A 23,750-nucleotide genomic window follows, 5' to 3' on the forward strand; every position below is an offset into this window, starting at 1 on the left:
AGAGTGCTTACCCTGGCAGGCCGCCTGCCAAAGGTTGCCGATCCCTGGTCTAGAGTGTTACAGGAACCTTATTCTTACACTTTCAAAAATTGCTGAAGTGGACTGTTTCCTCTCTCCACGTCATCTCAGGGAGAAATGCCAAAAATCTCCACTCTCAATTACTATAGAATATCTCCAGCCAGAGACACAAAACAAAAACCAAGAACAGTTTACCCTTCACTTCAGAGTAGAGGCACAAAATATCAATTACCTCTTCACCTCAGAGCAGAGGCAAAGCTATCACAGACCAAAAAAACCTATTTTTTTCTCATATGGCTCATGGTTGCTCTTTGCTACTTCCTGCTTAGCTTCACCTAACAATCTTGCTCTATACCTGGCATTTAAGGCCCCAGTACTCCATTGTGGGACTATTCACAGTGGTAAAGTCAAGCATGTGCATTTAAGTGTTTACAGAATTAGGGCCTAAGCCAATCTCTATAGGGCAGAGCCCATCAGCTTTCTTCAGTCCAAGGAAGAAATTTAACTTCTTTGATGTCAAACTCTGAGCACAGTACGTACAGCCCATCATAACTCCATTTGGTTTCATATGATTCTTTATTGGTGCCTGTTTGCTACAGTGCTGTAGTATAGATGTCAGGAACATCATCACTTGGTAAATTACACTTATTTTAAAATGAAATAATATGTATGGTTTAAACATTTGTCTTTTGTTTGTTAAATGTGCATGTGTGTGTGCATACAGAATTAAACAAATTATATATAATAGTATACATAGGTTTTATACATTTAATTTTTAAAATGTATTGTGTTCATTAAAAGAACTACGCAAAGCCTGTAGTGCTCCAGTTTGGAAATATTTTGTAGTGGCTGGGAGTGGAATGGGGTTGCTGGTATCTGGAGGCTGAAGGAGTAATTGGTTCTAAATCTAAACATTTCTAATATGCAATCTAGGTTCCAAATTATCAGTAAACATCAAGGGATGCAGGCAGGAAAACTTAGCCAGAATACTCTTCCTGACTTCTTTTGAAAGGACAGTCCAGTGTTTTGGATCAGTTGTGGCAAAGGCTCTACCTCCTAGCTAGTGTTCAGATAAATATAGTGGGCCCAAAGATCATAGCTGCCATGGCAGGTTCCTGAATAAAAAGAGGTCTCTGAGAGAACATGGGCCTATCCCACTGAGGGTTTTGTAACTCGGTGTCAGACCCCTGAGTGGCATCTTTTGGGTCTGGTGCTGTCCAGGAGTCAGCTACAACTTGCAGAGCACAGTCATATATAGTCTTCAGCCCATTTCACTTAGCGTGCTGCAACGTATGCCAGATGTCATTTCACTGCAAATTTTCTCAGGCTAAGAAATAAAGAACTGCAGTACTCCAGACAACAGGTGACAAACATATAAACTACTGTGGCAAATCAACATCTTAAAAAGATTAGGAGTTTTCTTGATAGCTGGTGATTCTCCGGGATCAGCATGATCCCAAGGCTGCATACCAACAATACTGGAGGTACAATGAGGTGTAGGTGCTGAACAGAACCTTTAAGCAATTACCGCCTTCTACTAGCATTACTTTGGTCTTTTCTGAATCTAAGACAGCTAGTTTTCATTCAGCCAACCACTATACTATCTGTGACCGAATGGTGTCTTCTGCTGGAAGGATACAGATATATGCAGGTCAGCAGCATATTGGTATTGCAGCCTGTATCATCTTGCTATGCTAGCAAAGATTTGCACATAGATATTTGAATAAAAACAGGACTGAGCCTTGAGGGACTCCACAAGTCAGCACTCCTGGCAAAGAGCAGTAGAGATTCTTGCCATGTGTGGTGATGTGTGGCCTGATTGGTAGCAGCTGACTCCAGGGCAAGTGCTGTGGGACTGCAGAAACACACATTAGTTTTCCGGTAATAAATAAAATATTATGAGTCTTGCGATTCATGGTGCGTTTCTTAGAGCCCCAGCTCCGGGAGTCAGGTGAATGTGCTAGAGTCCCAGCTCAGTAAGCTTCTAGCTGCAGAGAAAAGCTTCAAGAGGAGCCCGGCTGCCGGCTCAGAAACCCGGGCGGGATCACAGCCAGGCAAACACTCCCCACGCCCAGACCCCGCCCGGCGCAGGCCAGGGCGCTGAGCGCTCCCGCGTTCGCACGAGGAACCCCGGCCCTAGGGCGAGGAAGGGGTTAAAGGGAAGCCCGGGCACGGAGCACCACAGAACGTCAAGGACGCCACGTTCCGCCCTTTCCCCCCTCAGCGTTCCAGGGCTGAACCAAACTGAAGCTTCCGATTGGCTGCTCTGTCCCGCGTGACTTGAAGCTGCTCGCTCCATTGGTTGGCGGCTCGGGCTTCGGGGCAGAGCGGGGGCGGGGCGGGGACAGCGAGTGGCCGCTGCTCCCTCCTTCCCGGAAATGGATGGACCCGCCTGTTGGCAGGTACGTGAGTGACTCTGCCCCGCTCCTTGCCTTGGCCCCCCCCCCCGCAGAGCCAGGGCGCGGAGCGGGTCCCCCGGTCTGTCCCCTCCCCCCGCCAGGCCTGTGGGGCGGCCACGGCCCCTGTGACGTGCTCGGCTGCGCCGGGGCTGCTCAGGGACCCCACCCCCCCGCCCGCGGCCGGCCTGCGGAGCCCGGCTGGGCGGGGGGAGGAGCTGCTGTCACTGCCCCCGGTGACAACCAGACCCTGCAGCCCCAGCCAGGATCCATCCCCTTGTATGGCAGCCCCGTCCCCTGGCCGCGCTCGGCAGGCGGGCTCGTCTCTCCCGGTGTAGTGTAAGTACAGCGCCGGGCGCGGCGGGGTTCCAGCCCCCCCCCACGTAACACAGACACACGGGGCAGTTGCTGGCTACTTCTTGTGCAACGGTGTTTGCAACGCCGTGGTAGGTTTCCATCCCGCAGAGCCTCGTAATGTGATGATTTTCTTATAAATGCGGTAGAGGCTCAAGGTCATTAACGTTAGTGGTTCATGGGCTCCAAAGTTGCCAGTAAGGGGGGGGACTTGATGTCACGTGTTTGTGTGAGCACTGTGCAGGGGCCAGGAGGGCACCAGCTCGTGCTGTTTTGTTGTAATGAAAGTATAGAGAGGCTGAGGCAATATCTTTTGTTGGACCGTTTTCTGTTGGTGAGAGAGAGAAGCTTTTCAGCTGTACAGAGCTCTTCTTCTAGTCTGGGGAAGGCACTCAGAGTGTTATAGCTAAATGCAAGGCTGTACAGATCATTTAGCATAGATAGTGTATATTTTAAGGGACCATTTCCAATGAAGTGGCCTGTTAACGCCCCTGAAGTTGTAGGACAAAAAGGAGGGGTTAATGGGTTACAGATTGTTGTAATAATCTATAAATCCAGTGTCTTCATCCAGTCCATGTTTTTTAGTGTCTAGCAAAGTTATGAACTTAAGTTTCTAGGCTCATCTTTTGAAGGTGGTGTGTCGACTTCCTTTGAGGATGAGGTCTGATGAGTCAAATGTAGCGTGAGCAATTTGTGAAAGGTGTAATACAGTGCTTTTGTCTTTTATTTTCCTGTGTGAGTTCAATTGAGAGCACAGTCATTGGTTTCATCCATATAGTTGCTATTGGGGCATTTAGTGCACTGGATGAGGTACACCACACGTTGTGATAGGCATATGTAGGACCCATGGAATTTGAAAGGTGTGTTGTGGGGATATTGATCATTGTAGCAGTGGAAATAAGTCTGCAGGTTTTGCATCTGTTATAGTAGCAGGGTTTGGTGCCACTTTGAGTTGGTGTATCTGGTCTGTGAGGAGCTTTCTTCTGATGATGATAAGCTTGGAGAGGTTGAGGGATTGTTGAAGGCCAGAAGAGGGGGGTTGGGAAATATTTCTTTCAGGGTGGGATGCCCATTGAGTATGGGTTGTAATTGTTTGCTGATACTCCATATGGGTTCTAGTGTGGGGTGGTAGGTAACAACTAGGGATGTGCAGTTGGAAAGGGGTTTATTTTTGTATTAAAGCAGGTTCTTTTGGGGTATTTGAGTAGCCCGTTTAATGTTGCGATCTAGTTCTCTAGTGGAATGTCTGTGTTTGGTGAAGGTGTTTTTGAGTGTGTTAAGGTGTGTATCTCGGACCTTCTTCTCAGAGCATATTCTGCAGTACCTGAGTGCCTGGCTGTAGATAAGTTTCTTGCTGTATTTGGGATGGTTATTGGATCTGTGAAAGTAGATGTGGGAATCCATAGGTTTCTTATATGTAGTGTTCTGTAGGGTTCCACTGAAGCTGATTTTGGTGTCCAAGAAGTTGATGCTGTGTGGGAGTGTTCCAGAGAGAGTTTAATGGATGAGTGGTGGTTGTTGAAGTTGTGGTGGCAGTCTGAGGGAGTTTGTCATATCTCCAGAGGATGAAAATATCATTGATGTATTCAGGTATATCATTGGTTTTGTGGTATAGCTCAAAAGCTTGTGTCTCTCACCAACAGGAGTTGGTCCAATAAAATGAATTCTCATCTACTTGTCCCTCTAATATCCTGCGACTGACATGGCTGCAACTACACTGCATATATGTATTGAAAGTGCAACATTTGTAAACCAAGACCCGGACCCTGTGTCTGGAAGATGTACTTTTAGAAAAAACAACTTATTGGGCATGATGCAGGTATAGCTGTGTTAAGTTTTGTGGTCTGTTAGATACAGTAGTCCAGACTAGATCAGTGGTTTTCAACCTTTTTTCATTTGTGGACCCCTAAAAGATGTTAAATGCAGGTACAGATCCCTTTGGAAACCTTAGACATAGTCTGTGGACCACAGGTTGAAAACCACTGGACTAGATGATCAAGTGGTTCTGTGTGGCCTTCAAAACTATTTTAAGTAGGAGTTGCATCACTTGGTTTTATGGACATGTAGTAAAATCATATGATGGTGATCAGATTTCTTTAAAAATTGTTATGCAAGAACAGAACCTATGGCTGTACAAAATATAGTCCTAGTCCTGCAAAGGAACTTGCAAGTGTGGACGCTCATATGGAGTCCTTGTGAAGTTAATGAGTAACGTGTGTGGACTCCTTTACATGACAGGAGCCAATTATGTGAATATGTGGGTCAGAAACTCAGAAAACCGATCAGAATTTTTATGGTCATTTATAGTAATTATCCCTGCATTGTGAAAACAAGTGTATGGTATTTTACAATAATTAAGGCCTGGCTTAAAGAGCTTAAAAACTGTTGATATACAGAAAAGATAACTTATGCTCACAGGGGTGGGAGGAACTCTTCTTAATACAAAGTGTAAAGAGTGAATACCAAGACATGAGATGAAAGGACAAGTCTTGAGTTTTACTTTAGGATGGTGTGATAATGATCCTCCTCTCTTAATAGGACTGTAACTCTGTGTGTGTGTGTGTGACATACATACTTGTATATAGTATACTGTACTCACTAGCATTACATTAATGAAAGGCCAATATACATTTTATAAAATGTGGTATTGCTTCAAAGAATATGGAACATGTTCTGCTGTAATAGTGGCTTTTATAAAATTAAGCACTTTTATTGGTCTTTTATTAGCACAGTATCTAAGGCACATTGGTAAGAGATTGTAATTCAGTATTACAGTATTGCATATAGTTCTTCAACTTTTATTGATAAGCAGAATTTTGTGGTAACTATATAAGTGGCTCATCAGCCTGGTATCATCCCCAATTCCTATCCCCTGTCCTGTTGGTCACAGAAAACTGCAGAAAAGATCTGGGGTTCTTCCTGCCACTCAGAGCCAAAGAACACCTCCGTCTCCTTGCTTGATGGTATTGGGATGAGGAAACAGAGTCACAAGAGGCCATGGAGCCTTACAAATTAATGAGGGAGGTAGTTACCAAAGGCAGGATGTGGCTGGGAAGGAGGGAGGGTTCTATTGTAGGTGGATGGCATAGAGCAGAGGTGGGCAAACTATGGCCCATGGGCTGGATTTGGCCCCTCAGGGCTTCAGATCCGGCCTGCAGCGCTGGCGGTACCATGTCCCTGTGGTCCCTGGGCGAGGGGGCAGAAGACTCAATGCATTTCCCTTGCCTCCAGGCACTGCCCCCCGCAGCTCCCATTGGCCAGGAATGAGGAACCGTGGTAAATGGGAGCTTTGGGGGAGGTACCTGGAGGCGCGGCAAGGACAGCACACGCAGACCCCTCTGCTCCCCCTCCCTCAGGGGTTGTAGTGCTTCCTGGAGCGGCGTGGGGCCGGGGACCAACCCCTCCTGTATCCACCCCCCAACTCCCTGCCCACACCTCGCACTCTTCCTGCACCCCAACTCCCTGCCCTGAGCCCCTCATACATCCCGCACCCCTCCTGCACCCCAACCCTGCCCTGAGCCCCCTTGTACACCTTGCACCCCAGTCCCCTCACCTGAGCTCCCTAACCCCCTGTCCTGAGTCCCCTCATACATCCCGCAACCCTCCTGCCCCCCAACCCCCTGCCCTGAGTTCCCTGCTGCATCCTGCATCCCTGTGCACCCCAACCCCCTGCCCTGAGCGCCCTCCCGCAGTCTACACCCCTCCTGTACCCTAACCCCCTTCCCTGAGCTCCTTCCCACACTTCCTCCCGCACCCCTATCCCCTGCCCGGCCCTGCATACAATTTCCCCATCCAGATGTGGCCCTCTGCCCAAAAAGTTTGCTGACCCCGGCATAGAGCTTCCCAAAAGCTAGCGCCAGCCCTGCAGAAACTAAAATGCTAATATTGCTGTAGCATGAAGGTCCTTGCAGAAGTGACAGTCTGAAGCCCTGCTTCTTTACATTTTTGGCAATAATTTTTTTTCACCGTCTTAGGTAATGAGGAGGCCCAGATCTACAAACTGGCTGGCTACCAGAAGGACTGATTTCTAAACTTTTTCTAAATATGGATTGCAGAAGAATAGGAGGCCATGGACACACACTCTCTCCAACTTCCTCTATTAACTGCATAAAAGCCCTAGCAACTGGAATTCGAGCACATAGTATATGCATGGTATCTGATTTTTTTTATCCAAATATGGGAGGAGTGGAAAGTCACATCTACCAGCTGTCACAGTGCCTGATTGAAAGAGGGCACAAAGTTATAATTGTCACCCATGCTTATGGAAACCGAAAAGGCATTCGTTACCTCGCCAGTGGTCTGAAAGTTTATTATTTACCTTTGAAGGTCATGTACAATCAGTCTACAGCAACAACGCTCTTCCATAGTCTGCCTCTACTCAGGTACATATTTGTGCGGGAGAGAGTCACCATAGTCCATTCCCATAGTTCGTTTTCTTCCATGGCTCATGATGCACTCTTCCATGCCAAGACAATGGGACTACAGACAGTTTTTACAGACCATTCTCTCTTTGGATTTGCTGATGTCAGTTCGGTGCTTACAAACAAACTTCTAACTGTGTCACTGTGTGATACAAACCACATCATTTGTGTCTCGTACACTAGCAAGGAAAACACTGTACTACGAGCCGCACTGAATCCTGAGATCGTATCTGTCATCCCTAATGCTGTTGATCCCACCGACTTCACTCCAGACCCAAGTAGGAGGGATGATAGTATGATAACAGTAGTTGTTGTCAGCAGGCTTGTTTACAGAAAAGGTAATGAGGTCCAAACTGTAAGTTGCTTTTCAAAAAAAATTTTTCTCATTTTTTTTTTTAAATGGGTGGTAAGAAATGTTCAATATTTAAGCAACTGAATACAGATGCCATATCGGTGACCGAAGGAAAATGCGTTGAATCTGAAACAGTTGTTTCACTCATTTCCCTCTTTCCACTTCCATGTATTATGTCTAAGGGCCTGATCCTAAGGGGTTTAACTCCTATTGACTTCATTGGAACAGAAGCTGGCCCTGAACAGCCAGCCCTGTGAGTCACCAAGTGACTGAGGGTACTCAGCAGCTGTCATGGAGTCACAGGGTTTGTGCTATGGCTCCAGCCTGTCTCCAGTCCCCTGGAAGTGACCTATGTAGTGTGCCCCAAAGACCCACACAGTTCCACAGGGGAGGCCCATGGCCTTTAAGACCCCAAGACTGGCCTTCAAAATCTGTGTTCACTGTCTGTTTCCATGCCTCCTTGCAGCAAATCCAGCCAAGCCAGATTTGTTGAAAGAAAAATTAAACCTATGTCCGCTGATATTTTTTTTTAAATTCTTTGGTCTTAGATTTTGAATATATGTACACTTCAGTCAGATTCATGTAAATTGGTCTTGTACAGATTCTACAGTAAGGTCCCATTTCTACAGTCAGTGGAAATGAGCACTTGCCACACTCACACAGAACCCCATTGAAATCAGTAGAGCTTCTGGCAGGCACAGTGCTGTCCTTGGACGTAGTAAATGTGTGTTTGTCCTGACAATGTCTCTTTTAAATAGAAAAATAAATAACTATATGAAACTAGTTAGGTCCCACCCCTATAACAAATCCTGACCAGTTTAAAAAAAAAAAGTTTCCACTTTTTCCTCTTTAATTGTAGCAATGAGCTGATATTTAAGCAAATAAGCATTGTAATCTTAAAAACCTGAAAGTGAAGCTGTTTATTAAATGAAAATTGACTCATTTGATTTTCATTGCCCCAGTAGGTAGAAATGGAAGGCGTAAACAAAGAATATAAACCAGTGATACTCAGACTGAGGCTCGCGAGCTGTAAGTGGCTCTTTAATGTGTCTCTTGTGGTTCTTTGCAGCACATGATATTAAAACATTGTGTGACTTCATTATTAACAAATCAGGATGCTCCACTAGGTTATTAACCAATTGTAATTGATAAAATAATAATGGTCAGTCATTTTGCTGTGAGAATTATATATATATATATATATATATATATATATGATTTGTCATACTGTTTAAATATGAATATATATTCCTATAATAAAGAAACAATGAATTCACATTAGCTCTTTTGAGTAATGTTGATTGCTAATTTGGTTCCTGAACCACTGAGGTCTGAGCATCACTGACATGAACTGTGAAAATTTTAATTTTTTTCGCTTTCCATAAGCATAGGTGGGGCTGGTAACAGAGGTAAAGAAATCTGTTTACTATATAATTTTTAATTGACAGTATGCCCTTAATTTCTCCTCTTCAACAGAATTTTAATGTTTATCATAGGTTTTTGTTTTCAATTGCTTTTGTTTATTGTAATTGTAGAAAGCAGGAAGAAATTTCTTGATATAGTAAACCTAAAGGTTCTAAATTTTTAGTTCAGGTTTTAAAAATGCTATGTCAAATACAGCATATTGGAATACCGTATCGTTGCTGAGTAACTGTTAATATTCTAATCACTCACTCTTTATCATTCAGAGTAATATACATAAAAGATACTAATTCAGGCTAATATACATACATACATATAACTAAAATAGTTAAGCTAATGAAAAATATTCTTAATGGAATTCATGAATATTTTTACTGCTACCATGAATTTTTTTTGTTGGAAGATGGGGGAAGGAACAATATGAGGCACTATTTGAGCCATTAAAACAATATGGCCATCACAAGAATTCAGTGTGATATTAATGGCCTAGTTCCTTTCTTTCTTTTTAAAAAATAGATGAGAGGGACTTGTGGAGATTTGCTCCATAAGGATTCCAGCCTGAAGCTTCTCCATTGTCACCTTATCAGGATTTGTTCCCCTCCGTTGCAGAAAATGACGCAGGATCTTTAGCTAAACCTGAGGGATCCTTGGGAAGCCAGGGACATTCATGTGGATTTCCTGTGTCTCTGTTCTAGTTTGGCCTCCCCCTCACCATGGCTTCATAGAAGTGCGGCTCAGTCAGATCACAGACGTAGGGCATACAATTTGGACTGAGATACTGTTTTAATGTAAATCACCTATCTCTAAATTTAAGTACTGATTTTTTTTAAAAAAATATCGTATCCGTATGACCAGTTTTAACCCAATGCTAATTAAAACATTAGAATAATAAAACTGTAGTTTTAGTTTCATTCTTTATTTCTGCTTTTAGATTCCTTTTGCTAGTTGATTTGGGGTCCAGTACTTACTTTATAAAGAGATCCTGAGTGGCCCAGAATCTCCACAACATTGCATGCTTAGGTCCTGCCCCTGACATGCCCTTCCTGTTCCCAGCCATCCACCTTGTACCAGGACTTGCAAGGGGGTCCTCAGAGGGAAAGCCTGCAGCTGTCCTCCTCAGTTCCTGCACCAAGGGAGTTCTCATCTGACCAGAACTGGGGCTTTTAGGGTCCCTTTACTGGTAAAAGAGGTTGGAGCTGGGGTGAGACTCTCACCCATTGACTTCATTGGGTCTACTCATGTGACTAGAGTTGCAGGATTGAGTCTTCTGCTTTTTAGCAAACTGTGTTCATATCTCAGTTGTGGCACTTGCGGGGTTTGATGCCTTGTGCAGTAATTTTCTGTAAAGTTGAAAATGGTTGTATGCTTAAAATAAGCAAAGAGGATACATAATTTAAACACTTCTTACACTCTTGCATTCTGCTAGTTTATCGGTTTTGATATTTTAATAGCCAGTGATGCATCCATCTTTCAGAGACCTCTGATTTTGACGTGTGTGAATAGTGTTACAGGAATGGATGGCATCAGAAAGATAAGCTCTGAACACTCAAATACAATAATAACTGCTCTACATTTTGTATTTTAGGTATAGATTTGCTTAGTGGTATAATTCCTGAACTTTGTCAGAAATATCCAGATTTACATTTCTTAGTTGGAGGAGAAGGACCAAAGCGAATAGTTTTGGAAGAGGTACGGGAAAGATACCAACTACATGACAGGTTTGTTCTATGTGTCTGTGGTTACAATGTAAATATAAAAAAGAATATGCTGAAACAATGAGAGGGTGGAGGGAAGTGGGTAGGGACACAGATTAAACGAGAATAAGCAGATTCTTGCAAAGTTACACCCTGATTCTGCAAGTTGGTTTGTGCCGGCAGATCTGTGCCAAGCCCCAGTGAGTTCAGTGGACTCTGCACAGGCATAAAGATCTGTCCACACGAATCCAGTTGCAGGGTCAGCATTAGAGTCCTAGCCATCGCAGGCAGTATCATACAGTGAAATAAGGCGTCAGTGGTTAGGCAGCTGGTTTGCTGCCACTGCTGCTTATCAAGCTGACCAGCACTGTTTTATTGTGCTTCCCCCATCTGTGTACCTACCTGTTGTCTCATTTTATACTTTGATTGTAGGCTCTACGGAGCAGCGACTATCTGCTTGGCATTGTACACACACATAAACACAGTGGGTCCCTGATTGGCGCTCCTAGGCGCTATCATAATAAAACGATAAATTAATAGAGGTAGGATCTGTTTCCATAGCAAATATTGGTGTGAGTTGGTTCCTCTTTTTGGGGGAGGGGGGAGTGGGGGCGGATGAGAAGAGCTTGTTTTTCTATTAGACAACAATATGGGTTGCTGGTTCATTGTTTCTGCATATAATATCAAGCAATAGAAACAAACAGAAATGAAATCCTCACTGGATTAAGATACTGTTTTCTACTTAATTATTTACACTGCACTTATTGATGTTTTGGCATATTCAAATTTACACACTTGAAAAACTAAAAATAATTTTTCATTTTCCAGCCAAAAATTTAGTGGTTTTTTTAAAAAAACCTGTCTGGATATATGAAAACTATACTAGAGAGTTGCACAGTTCATTGTTTCTGTGGGTTCAGCTCACTGCACACCCAGAGGCTCCTTTCATTCCTCAAACCCTCTTCTTCCCCCTCCCCCCCCGTGTGCCACCGCTCCATCCCCCTCTTTCAGGGCCTCCCTTCAACTCCCCCTCACCCCCACCCTCCCTCAAGGCAGGGAACTCCCTACAACCTGGCACACCTTCCCTCATGGCTGGGGCTCTGTGTGCCTTCCTACCTGGGTCCACCATTCCCATGCCAGAGGTTCTGTGTGTGCCCTCCCTCCTCCCCGCTTTATTATTTCTTTTCTCTCTGTGGGAGAGAAACATGTCTCTCTTCTGGTTTTCCTATTTCCCCCCAAATTAAAGGGTTCCTCCCAGTGATGCCTAGAAAACTCCCTGAACTTTTGGAATTGATTAGAGGTTGTGTTGAAAAGTTACTGGTTGGCCAACGGATACGAAAAAGCAATTGGTATTTTGTTTCTCTTTTTAAATCTACTGCACATGTGCAGGACATGTGTTCCTAAATATTTTTACTAGAGATGTGTATATCCCTGTTATGTATTACAGACTTCAAATATCTGTCTGATAATTACCCAGAAGAAGCTGTTTTGATTTCTTTAGTGTGATTTTATAATTTTCAGAAAAATATTTTCAGACTGTTTCCTGTTTTGCATTTCATGTGGGACAGAATTTTTATAGTCTCATAGGTTTGTTTTTTTTATAATGGCTAGAAAGGTCTATTGTGACTCATATATTCTGGTCTTCTGCTTAACACAGGCTATTGAACTTCCCCTGAATTAATTCTTGTGTCAGGTCCAGTAGTTGTTTAAAGCATATTTTTTAGGAAGAAAAATCTTCCCTCCTCTCTTGCCCACATGATCTATCCTGAATACGTTATAACCGGGGACTTTAACATTTCAGTCATGCAGATCTTCCCACCAGGTTTCAATAACACCAGCTAGGTCAAATTTATGCTCATAAATGATCACTTCCAATTCCTCTTGCCTATGAGCTAAGTTCCTAGCATTCTTGTAGAGGTAATGAAAGTATTTCTTCTCTGCATTTACCTTTATTAATTTTATTCTTGATATGTTGATTTTGTGCTAAATGAGTTCTCATTTGTTCTCCCTTTTCACCCTACCTTTTTGTTATTAGTTTAACACCTTCCTGACTAGTCTAGTCAGCCAGTCCCCTAGACGATGGAGGCCATACAAATTGCATGGTGCCCTCTCCCCATACAAGGTGATCCAGTTTTCCAAAAAACCAAAACCCTGTACTTTATAACACTTACCTAGCCAGCGATTTGCTTCTAGAATCTTTTGTTTGCTGTCTTCCTTCACTCAGAGGACTTCCTTCCTCGCCTTCAGCACCTTTCTAAGTTCTCTAAAGTCATTTATAATCTGAGTTATCACATGAAGCAGTGTCAGTAGCGTAGATATGCACCATCGCTAGTGGAGTCTTGCCTGTCAACTGCAGAAGCCTGTCTAGCCTTGCAGTCACATCTTATGTCTTGGCTCTGGGAAGACCTCATGCCATCCTGTTGTCTGCCTGTCCCTTGCAGAATGTTCTTTCCGTTCTGTAGCATAGAATCCCTGACAAAGATCATCTGTCTTCTTTGCATGTTTGGAGATCTTTGTGAGCATGGGGGGTTTTCTTATGGGTCGGGGTGAGCAGCCATTCTCAGGTATTTCCTGTATGCTCTCCATTCCATTTGACTTGCTGGCTCTTCAGACACACTTTTTTTACCATGTCCACGCTAAGAATCTGGTAGTGATTGGCTATTTCTAGCTGTATGGAATTCCTGTGGTCTTTGCTCAATTGGTCACAGTCTGTCCATCATCTTTTTTCCTCCAGCAGTGTAGAATGCCACTTTGTTCTCTTGCCCTCTTGCGGTTACAAGCTGCCAATACTGTCTGGTTTCTGCTCTTTCTGTTTCCTTGGTCATCAAATCCTTCTTGAACCTGGGATGGTGTTGTTTTCAGAATCTGGTTGTCCAGGTACTCAGCCTCTCAGATATGCAGTGTCAATACCTATTCTTTCAAACCATGGGTCTTATCTTCAGCACAACCACTAACTTCTACCTCAAACAAAGTCTCTTTTGCTTCAGGCAGGAAAGAAATCATGGCACATGTGTTGCAGGTCACAGCCACTTTTCCATTGCTGGTAGTCATGGTACTGAATGTAGAAACATACCAAGAAAGAGAGCGCCTTTATTCTTCCTGTAGATCTTTCCTGTTTGCTGCACTTGTTTGAACATGGGAGACTGGTAAATTTGGAATATTAACCAAATAACATAAATCTTCCCTTTTTAAGCTAGAAAACATGGTAGAAATATTTTAGAGGCAATTGCCATAAAAACTCAGTTTTTCAAACAGTTGGTTTTTCTTTTCAAGCTAAATACAGAGCTTTGATTAAAAATTAAGCTTTAAAGAAATTGGAATAAGATGGTGTCCACTCTGCTTTAATACAGTACTATGTATACACCGTTAACTGTATGTTCCAAAATATGTAATGTTTTGTAGCATTATTACAGTATGTGAAACCAGTGTTCATCTTTTTCTTTAACTATGGGCAGAGTGCGTCTTTTAGGGGCTTTGGAACACCAGGATGTTAGAAACGTGTTGGTCCAGGGACACATTTTTCTCAATACTTCTCTCACTGAAGCCTTCTGTATGGCAATTGTGGAAGCAGCCAGTTGTGGTTTACAGGTAAAAGAATCTTTGCTGTATAGAATGCATGCATACATATTTTTACAATGCTTATTTTCATAATATATGCTTATAACAGTGCATTTCATCTGAGGATCTATAAGCAGTCTACCAAGGTGGGCAAATATTAATCCACATTTACACATCCTCTGGAAACTGAGATGAAGAGAGGTTAACTGATTTGCTTAGCTCCCAGAGGAAGCTCATGTAGAGTTGGGAATAGCTTACAGGTCTCCTAACTCCTAGTTCTCTGAACTAACCAAGCTGCTTCTTCAAAATGCTGTTCTGTATGTATTTTTTGAAAGTGTTTTTGGCCAGTTAACTCTCTGTCCATGGACAATATATCTGTTAGACTTTTGCCTCTACCTTCCATCAGCAATAGGTATTTGAAGAAAAATGTTTGGTGAATATGACCGATCTTTTGATTGATTTATGTAGCATTGATTGAGCCATTGTTCTTAACACTGTTCTTTGGCTGACTCAGGAGCTGGCATCCATTTCTTAAGTCAGCTGAGGAAGTATTTATTCTATGTAGAGATTTCACATAAAGAGGAAAGAGATCAAAGACTAGGACATTCTTGGTGGAATCCCTTGCTGGCTTCTATACTTTTGTGAGCGTTATGAATCCATGTTAGTGTTGTGAGGGTTAAAATAGCAACTAAGCAGAGTCATGCTGTCAGAGATTCCATTCCCACATGACTTTTTAAATATAGAGGCTGTCTTGGACATAGAGAAATTTAAATGATGGGGACTGGAATCCTCTCCAGAGATCCATGATAGTAGATTCTGCCTGCTAGCCTCACCCCTCTCTCCAGTCACAAGTCCCAGTACCCATTCCCTTTCCACTTGCTGCTTGGGGTGAGTTCTAAACTTTTTTATTACTGCCTAATAATAATAGATCTGCCAAGAGTTTGTGTTCTACTTCCTTCCTTTTTTTAGATTAAAATTAGTATTCCAAAACTTTCAAATATGTTATGGTCTTGTAAATGTTAGTGACACAGAAGCTTAAAAGTGTGTGTGGGAGATAAAACGACCCTCCGCCCCTCTCAAATTTGCCTACTGGCCTTTTTTCCCTTGGGGATGGTGGAGGTGAGGGGGGGGGGGCGCGAAAGAGGCGGTGGGTAGGGAATCCAAGCCTGATTATACATAATCGTTTGTGTATGGTGACAAGCACTTTAGGGAAAGATAATTCCCTTCTTTGAAAATTTCTGTTGTACATAATACTTTCTGCTTCTGCAGGTGAGGTCCCTTTTGATATCCAGATATTGATTCTGAATGTCCCACAGCTAAGCTACTGCACTAACACCTCTGCTAGGTCCAAGACCTATAGTTGTCATGCAGATTAAACTCTTCTTGAAGTCATTTGATGATGTTCTTGGAAGGCCCTGCAAGGCTGGATCCTTTGTTTTAATCTAAAGTACTCCTGTTGAGCAATTTTATCTTATTACCAGTCTAGCTGTATTTTAGTGAGTTATGTTATGCAGCATATATACTACTTAATTGTTTTGTTGCCTCCAAAGGTTGTGAGTACAAGAGTTGGTGGAATCCCTGAGGTGCTACCGGAAAATCTTATCATTTTATGTGAGCCCTCAATGAAATCTTTGTGTGATGGTCTGGAAAAAGCTGTTGCCCAGATCAGGTCAGGAACACTACCAACCCCAGAAACTATCCATAACAAAGTAAAGACATTCTATACATGGAGGAATGTTGCAAAGAGAACTGAAAAAGTACGTAGACGTCTACTTCTGACTGTCTTAAAGTGTGATTTTACTCGAAAAGTGATTCTATATAAGTAGCGTTGTGAAATTCTGTGTATTATTTCAGTGACACCCATATCAAATGTGCATGGTTTAACAAATAAAAAGTGAATGTTTTCTCCGCCAACTACAAGCCCTGTAAATTCACACTACCACTAGGAAATCAAACTGGATTCTTTCCTTGTTATGCACCGTTACCAACAATAAAGATTCAGAAGTGCAGATAATGCCCTCAGTTACGTCTGTGCAACCCTGTTGTTTTCAGTTGGTTTGTGCGCATGTCTGCTTGACCTTGAAATTTGAAAAGGTACTGAACAAGTCTGATGCACAAAAAGGAATAGAATCTGTCTGTCTCTGGCTCTGCCAGATTAACAGAAGTAAAACTTAGTGATTAAAATAAGATCTTAACATCTTCAGATACCATTGGACACACAGAAGTTAAGGATATGTTGAGTAAGAAGTTGCCATGTTTTCACAGCCACTTATCAGAGTAGACCTGTACTTTTATATGTTAGTACTTTTTTTTTACATTAGTGACAAACTTTACCTGTTATAGATAACGCAGTTATAACTTGTTGCAGCAAGCTCTTCCAGCTGACACTTCTAGAAAAACTGATTTTGGCCTCAAAGGGGTTGGTAAGAGATAAAATAACATGCCACTTAATGTCAACTTGGTTTTATCAGTGTCCTATAGGATAATTATAACACACCCATAAGATTGTATTTCTCAATCCATTTCATTTTAAACTTCACTGTTTTCAGTGTTTTAACTTGCACTTTAAGAATAGCTTGTCATGCTGCAACATTCTTATTGCACATTGCTCCAATATTGCTGTTAATGTCAGCTATGTTGGCTAACCGTTGCTGCGTAAGGAATACTAATATTGCAGCTACTGGAAGAATGTAGTCTTTTAATCAATAGTGCAGTGGTCCCCAACGCGGTGCCCGCGGGGAGATCTTATTGCAACCACGTCCTGGCCCCTGGGAGAGCACCTGCCGAAATGCTGCCAAATTTCAGCGGCATTTCAGCCTCTCGATGACGACGCTTGTCGTTGACAAGTGATGTCATCGAGAGGCGTCGCTCCCGAATTTCGGCGGGGACACCTCTCGATGACGTCACTTGTCAACGGCAAGCAGCGTCATCGAGAGGCGTCGCCGCCGAAATTCAGCAGCATTTTGGTGGGTGCTCCACTGCCGCAGTGGTCCTTCAGCTGGCGTCCGCCAGCCAAAAAGGTTGGGGACCACTGCAATAGTGGAATAGGAGATTAAAAGGGTTGTATATAACCTTTTAAAAAAAACAACTACTCTTTGAAGTGTGATTATAGAGGTTAGTTTGGTTTAGCTTTTAGGAAAGAGCTAAAAGAAACTGGATTCTAAACAAACTAGGAAAATGTTGGGATGAGTAGAAGAGTCACATTTTTTAACCATGAAACAATACTGGTTATTTGCAGAACTAACTTCACTTTATCTCTGAAATAACTGCCGCATGATAGTTGCAGTTCAAAGACATGGCTTTGGGGCTATTAGAAAACTTCCATTATCTATATGTTGTAGATATTTATAGTGCTGCCTTTTTAGGATAGCACCATTCTCTAAATAGTAGTTTTGAATAATAGTACTCACTAAAAAGAAAGTTGTCGCTTGTATATTTTCAAGCCTATTCTATTATTGTATTAATAACTCTTACAAAGTTATTTTTCTCAAGAAAGCTCTAGAGTGTGTCCCATTCCTACTTACTCGCTAGCTGCAGGTACAAAGATTAGAATTTAGACAGCCCTACCTGATTTGCATGGATGAACAAAGAATCTTTGTGCTGCAAATCAAGTCATTAAATCACTATGGTTTGTTCCTGTGTGTGTATAGGCTTCTAATTTTACATATACACACACATGCTCACCCCTTTACCTTTAATGTAAGGATAGCAAAAGAGCTTCAGACTTCCTCTCATAAAGAAAAATAGAATTTCTGATAAAATGGACTCAGTGTTCAGCATTCTGGGATTCCCACATATTTTTGTGGACAGGGCAAGAAATATACTTTTCATTATTTATCATCATGTTGAAGTGTGAATGAATAGAGTTTGAGTCTGGATTGGTTGACTTTCATGGAAAGTTAGTTTTTTCTAACTGGAAACCCTCCTTAAATAGCTAAGTGTCTGATCCTTTTTGAATCCCACTGAGCTCTTGCCCTTAGTGATCTCTTGTGATGAGTTCTGTGAGGTAATTTTTAATTAAGTTGGGGAAAGTATTTCCTTTTCATCAGTTTTAAATTTGCTGCCTTTCTGTTTGACTATCCCCTTGTTCTTGTATTATGTAAGGCTGATTAGTAGTGTGTGATCTTTCACTCCTCTGTGCCATTCGTTTTCAGGTTACACGCAGTAATGTTCCAATCTCTTAAATCTGTCTCCCTGTGGAAGTTTTTCCACCTCTTTAGCTATTCTCATCTTTTTCTTTTTTTTAAAGGACAGTCTTTTATCTGTAAGAAGCTATTTTTGTTGGACACTCCCATCTAAGTTTGGAACAGGATCATTATTATGTGCAATACATAGTAAAACACAGTTTTGCCTAATCTTCAGAGATAATATATCATAAAGATGACTCAGCAAAATTTTAACTCTTTCCTCATTCCCCTCTTTCAGGTGTATAACAGAGTTGCAGATGAAGTGGTATTACCAATGGACAAGCGGCTTGACAGACTGATATCTCACTGTGGCTCAGTGACTGGGTGTATTTTTGCTCTTTTTGCTGTATTAAGCTTCCTTTTCCTGGTGTTTCTGAGATGGATGACTCCAGATTCCCTTATTGATGTTGCAGTAGATGCCACAGGTCCTAGTGGAGCATGGACTCAACAGTATTTTTCTAGTAAAAAAGAAAGTGAGAAAGAAGAGATTTCAAACTGTTAAAAATGTTTGAAGTGAGGAAGAAGGGCATTGCTGTCTAAAAGGTTTTAGTATTTGCTGATAGTTAGTTCCATAAAGAGATACTGTTTTTAAACTCTTAAAAGCTTTCCTAAATTGTTGGAAAGAAACTTGATAAAATGTGCTACCTCAAGTTAGGATTGTGCTAATTAGTTTTGGGGAAAGATTTAAACATATGCAGTTTATGGACATAATTCTTTTGCACTTAAAGTAGGGAGGAAAGTGGTAATATGTACAGCTCAGGTGTAAAACTACCTTCAGAGAGACAAGAATACTAGATTTCATCTGTTATTAGTGTATTATACAGAGAACGAGCATGGATTTTTCATGGTGTTATACCAATATAATAAAAACCAGCAGGATCTTATTAAGAGGGATAAGACAAAGATGCCACATTTATTGTAAATATAATAATAAGGCAAAAGATAAAAGCAAACAACGTTGTTTTACTACTTATTCCTATCACTGCTTATTCCTTATACACACACACACATCATTCATTCAGGTTCTGTATAGGTGTTATAGTTACCAGCCTAGAAGTTGCTCATTCCAAGTTACTGGCCAGGTATCTTGGTCATGAGGATGGAGCCAAGTCTGTGTCAGATGCATCTGATGCTCCTGGAGATTGGCAGCCGAACCAGGGACTCAAAGTCCTCACTTTTTAGAGTCCATTTTTGTAGGAATTAATTCCTATGTTAGTCTATGGGAACCGTTTCATCCTGCTGTTGTTGGCTCAATTAGCAGATGGCACATTCCTGGTGGCTCCACACTGTTTAAAGTGGCACATTCCTTCCAGGTGTTTGAGGTGGATCCCAGTTTACCCTCCAGGGGTTGTCTGGTGGTCCACTTGACACATTCTTCGGCCGATGGATCCTTTCCAGGCTGGCACCTCCCTAACCATTCACGTACATCAAACATTCATCAACATACATTCTATATCTTAACCATATTTTAGTTTACTGTCTCCTCCACTTTTGGAATGTGTGTTAATTCCTATGAGATTCCTGGCCCTGTAATCACAGAGGGTGAGGGTCTGTTTGTTTACATTGTATCAATTACAGCTTAAGACTAGCATAGTGTTTACTTCAAGAACAAAGTCAATTAACTTGTTTGTAAGTTTTACACAGTAATAGAGTATCTTTCACAGGACAGATACAATCAGTGTTCTCTGCAGACAGGAGTTTACAAGCCCCAACAGAAGAACAAAAAGACCTCTGCACTTGGTGAAATTGGGGGGGTCACTGTCACTTGGGGGAATCACTGTTAGTACCCTCTTTAATATCCATACAGTGGCACCTAGGGTGCAAAATACAAAATTAACTAGCTTTAGATGGTTTTTGCCAACTCCTGATATTTGTATTGATGTATTGGAGACCTGTGAAGAATTGGCAAAATAAAAATACCTACGCAAATCAATCAAAAACTGAAAAGTGATATGTGAAATCACTTCTGTAAAAACAAGCACATTACCATGTAGACTTTCAGCATTTGATATACTGCTAGCCAGCTCTTGTCCTATCCAGCTGTATCCCCTAGATAGACACTTCTGGCTGCACAAAACTAATTTTGAAAGGGTTCTTCAATGTTCTGCCTAAATGTGATCAGTATCTCTCTGATCTATCAAAACTCCATTATAGAATTTGTTTTGATATTTTAGAAAATGCTAAATACTGCCTATTTCACTCTTACATGTAAAAGTAACATTTTATTTTGTTTGTTTTTAAAGTACTCATGAAAGTGAGGGAATTATATTGTTTTTTAGAAATCAGCATAATGCAAAGACACAAGCTTCCAAGAATAGCTCAGGTCTGCCAACTTCTCCAGTAGACCGTGCCAAAGTGTATGGTAACTTCTGTTTGTATGAGAGATGTAGATAAACATCCACTAAGGGCTAGACAAAAACTACTGGTTTTTTTTCGTTTATGACATCAGTTGCATTTGAATTCATCTTCAGAAGAGAAAATGTTAAATGTTATGACACCTAGACTGCACCAAAGATATTCTTAAATGAATCCAGCAAGTTAAATCTCTTTCTGGAAAAAGTTAGTGGGTCTGGCCAATAGATTTGCATATTCCCTGTGAGGTGAGAAATGTGGTCCCTTGCAGTCATTGGTTCACTAGCCCTAATCTAAGTAGTCTACACCTATATCAATCAGAAAACAACTTTGAACACATAAGAAGTGAAGATATGATATTTCACATTCCTGTAAAGCAACTCTCTCAGGACATTATCTGTTGTATGCACTGGATTAATTTCTTGTTATAGCATTGTTTTAAACTGAAGGGGTTTAACGAACCTGTGCATAATGAAACTCCCCATGATATAATTGTATTCTGGATGTGCAATATGCAAAGCAATGTTTTCAAAACTTTGCAGAATAACTGTGAACATGCAACCAATCAATGTTTTGTACAAACATCTTCTAAAATTTAAGTTTATTTTGCTGTGTTAGGTTGCAAAATTGACAACTTTTTTTTAAAACTAAATCTGTTTAACAGTATTTTAATGAAGCACTGATGTGATTATGAGAGGCACACTGTTTACAAAGTCTAAGATTTAGTTTCTTCTGTTAGAAAAAATGCTCAGCTCTAGATATTTAACATACAGTAAACATATTATACATTTGAACATTTTTTAAATGTTAAGAAAAAAGTAGAGATTAAATATAGTACTACTACAGAGATTGATAAAGTGGGTAGAGTTGTAGGTAACACTTTACTAAGGAGAATTTTGTAACTTTTAAAATCTGGTGCACTATTTATTTTTTGTAAAAACAACTTCTAAAAAATCACTGATACCATTTCAACTTAGTTTTACAATAAGTATTTTTGAAATGTTATGCTGATTTCAGTTTTCTTTTGGAACTTTTTTGTTTTGATTGCCAAAAGCATATAGGAACTCATGTAAAGCGTACAGAACTCATAAATTATACAAAACTCAAATGTAGAGTAGGAGAATTATATATGATATTCTTTCTTGTGCCAGAGTATTACATGCTTCTGACTAATACAATAAGGCCTTCTCATAATGTTGTACAATTTACAGGTTACCTCAGGTTTCTATACTTTGCAATAAAGCACTGATATTTTTAGTTATAACGTGCATACCCAAACACTAGCAACATATATGGAAACTCACTGCACTGATGCTGCTGCTCACTATTCTAGCATTGTAACTAGAATGTTCTGTGGTAAACGACGTATAAAAGAAAAGGGTTTTGGCTTGTTGTAAATGAAGTTTAATCTGACTGACTTAATTACAAATGAACTGTATCTCACACAGTATAGTTTATAATATCTGTAGTTCGCCTGATCACACTACCAATTTCCTCTTTTCAAACACCAGGTCTTTGACCTCATCAGTGTATCCATTAATAGTTCCACTGGACTCAGTAGGATTACTCTCCTACATAAAGTTACTCCGTATACGTAAATGTTTGCAGATCTGGGGCCTAAAATTGCAGTGTGCAAGTTAGATGAGTAAAAGTGGGCAGGATGGAGTCGTCTGGCTATACCAAAAGAAGGACAAGAGACACTTGATATGGTTTTAATTAGGCTGCAACTTTATTATTAGATGTCCAGGACTACCCAGCAGATAAGTCTGCAGTGCAGATAACCCCATATTCATTCAGTATCGACCTGGGAACTTCCTCTAGCTCCACTCTTTTTCTTTTTTTTTTTTCTCCCCCATCCAGGGCCCCCAGCCAACCCATTGATGGGACTTTACCATCTCTCCCCTGCTTGAATGAGGGTTAAGGTTAGCTATAAGAAAGGGGTTGGCTCCCTGCCGTACCAGTCATAGGAGCCCCTCTCAGAGAGAGAGACACACACACACACCAGTTCCACTCCTTTAACCAACACCTCCTTTTTAAGTCCTTTACCAAGCTATTTATCTGGTCACGGTACCTTCCCTATGGAGTACCTGCACTGGACAAGTATGCAAGTTAGATGAGTAAAAGTGGGCAGGGTGGAGTCATTCCTTTCACAGTCAGTGAGTGATTCAGAAGACAGCAGTAGGCAACAATGGGAAAAGGAGAGGAGGAAGAGTGCATCCGAAGAAGTGGGCTGTAGCCCACGAAAGCTTATGCTGAAATAAATTTGTTAGTCTCTAAGGTGCCACAAGGACTCCTGTTCTTTTTGCGGATACAGACTAACACGGCTGCTACTCTGAAACATAGAATAGAATATTTGTGGGACTGACAAAGGCATGGAATACTTGAGGAACAAAGTATAGAAAGCCCTGCAGAGTTCATGGGTAAATGCCAGTATAATAGTAAGCAGATAATACTTTTTAAAAAATCTGAAGATATAATTGTGAAATATATTTTCCACTTTTACAAATAATATCCATTAAGTGTTACCAAACAGTGAATCAAACCAACTGAAGAAATAATGTGTCTTAAATGGAGAAAAATCTGAAAGACACCTTTTGAATAAAGGATTACAGAAGATATTTCCCTCTTCTTGATGGAGCGGGTCATCTTGAAAACTTGAGTGGTTTGACTTACTTCCTTATTTCAAAGATGATGGAAATCTTAAACTGATTTGCATTCCATAGCATGTGAGACCTTGCCTCTTGTGCCTAGACACTCTGTACAGACACTGTGAACATACATAACAGCATGCTGATAATGTAAAATAACCTGTTAAAATCAGATCAAGTATCAAGGGAAGTATGAATGCCTCCTTACTGTATGATATTCAAATGCTTTTTTAAGAGTCTAGATAGATCTACAAAGGTATATCAACTTGTAATGTTTAATCATTTTTGTGATCAAGGCTTTCTGTATAAATATTTTGTAATATAAATTTATTTTCCTTTTGATATTTA

The 23,750-nt window shown here is 41.1% G+C and overlaps 1 protein-coding gene across 3 annotated transcripts; it reads left to right on the top strand.

Annotated features, from left to right (window-relative positions):
* The first annotated feature begins 2,357 nt into the window (after nucleotides 1-2,357).
* PIGA (phosphatidylinositol glycan anchor biosynthesis class A) lies at nucleotides 2,358-23,750 on the top strand. Of its 3 annotated transcripts, none has more exons than XM_050964154.1 (6): nucleotides 2,358-2,420; nucleotides 6,743-7,527; nucleotides 10,549-10,681; nucleotides 14,113-14,245; nucleotides 15,766-15,972; nucleotides 18,641-23,750. In XM_050964154.1, the coding sequence occupies exons 2-6, from the start codon at nucleotides 6,813-6,815 to the stop codon at nucleotides 18,902-18,904; spliced, it is 1,452 nt and encodes a 483-aa protein (XP_050820111.1). In that variant the 5' UTR covers nucleotides 2,358-2,420; nucleotides 6,743-6,812; the 3' UTR covers nucleotides 18,905-23,750. The 3 variants fall into 3 exon arrangements, with proteins under 3 accessions (XP_050820111.1, XP_050820121.1, XP_050820130.1); XM_050964164.1 differs by lacking the exon at nucleotides 2,358-2,420 and adding an exon at nucleotides 2,709-2,753; XM_050964173.1 differs by lacking the exons at nucleotides 2,358-2,420; nucleotides 6,743-7,527 and adding an exon at nucleotides 8,043-8,570.

Source organism: Gopherus flavomarginatus, chromosome 1, assembly GCF_025201925.1.
Source record: "Gopherus flavomarginatus isolate rGopFla2 chromosome 1, rGopFla2.mat.asm, whole genome shotgun sequence".
NCBI classification, from domain to species: domain Eukaryota; kingdom Metazoa; phylum Chordata; order Testudines; family Testudinidae; genus Gopherus; species Gopherus flavomarginatus.

Coding starts and splice junctions, on each gene's coding strand:
- PIGA (XM_050964154.1), top strand. CDS start 6,813: ATGGATTGCAGAAGAATAGGAGGCCATGGACACACACTCTCTCCAACT. Junction 10,682..14,112: donor AGATACCAACTACATGACAG/GTTTGTTCTATG, acceptor AACTATGGGCAG/AGTGCGTCTTTTAGGGGCTT. Junction 14,246..15,765: donor CAGCCAGTTGTGGTTTACAG/GTAAAAGAATCT, acceptor TTGCCTCCAAAG/GTTGTGAGTACAAGAGTTGG.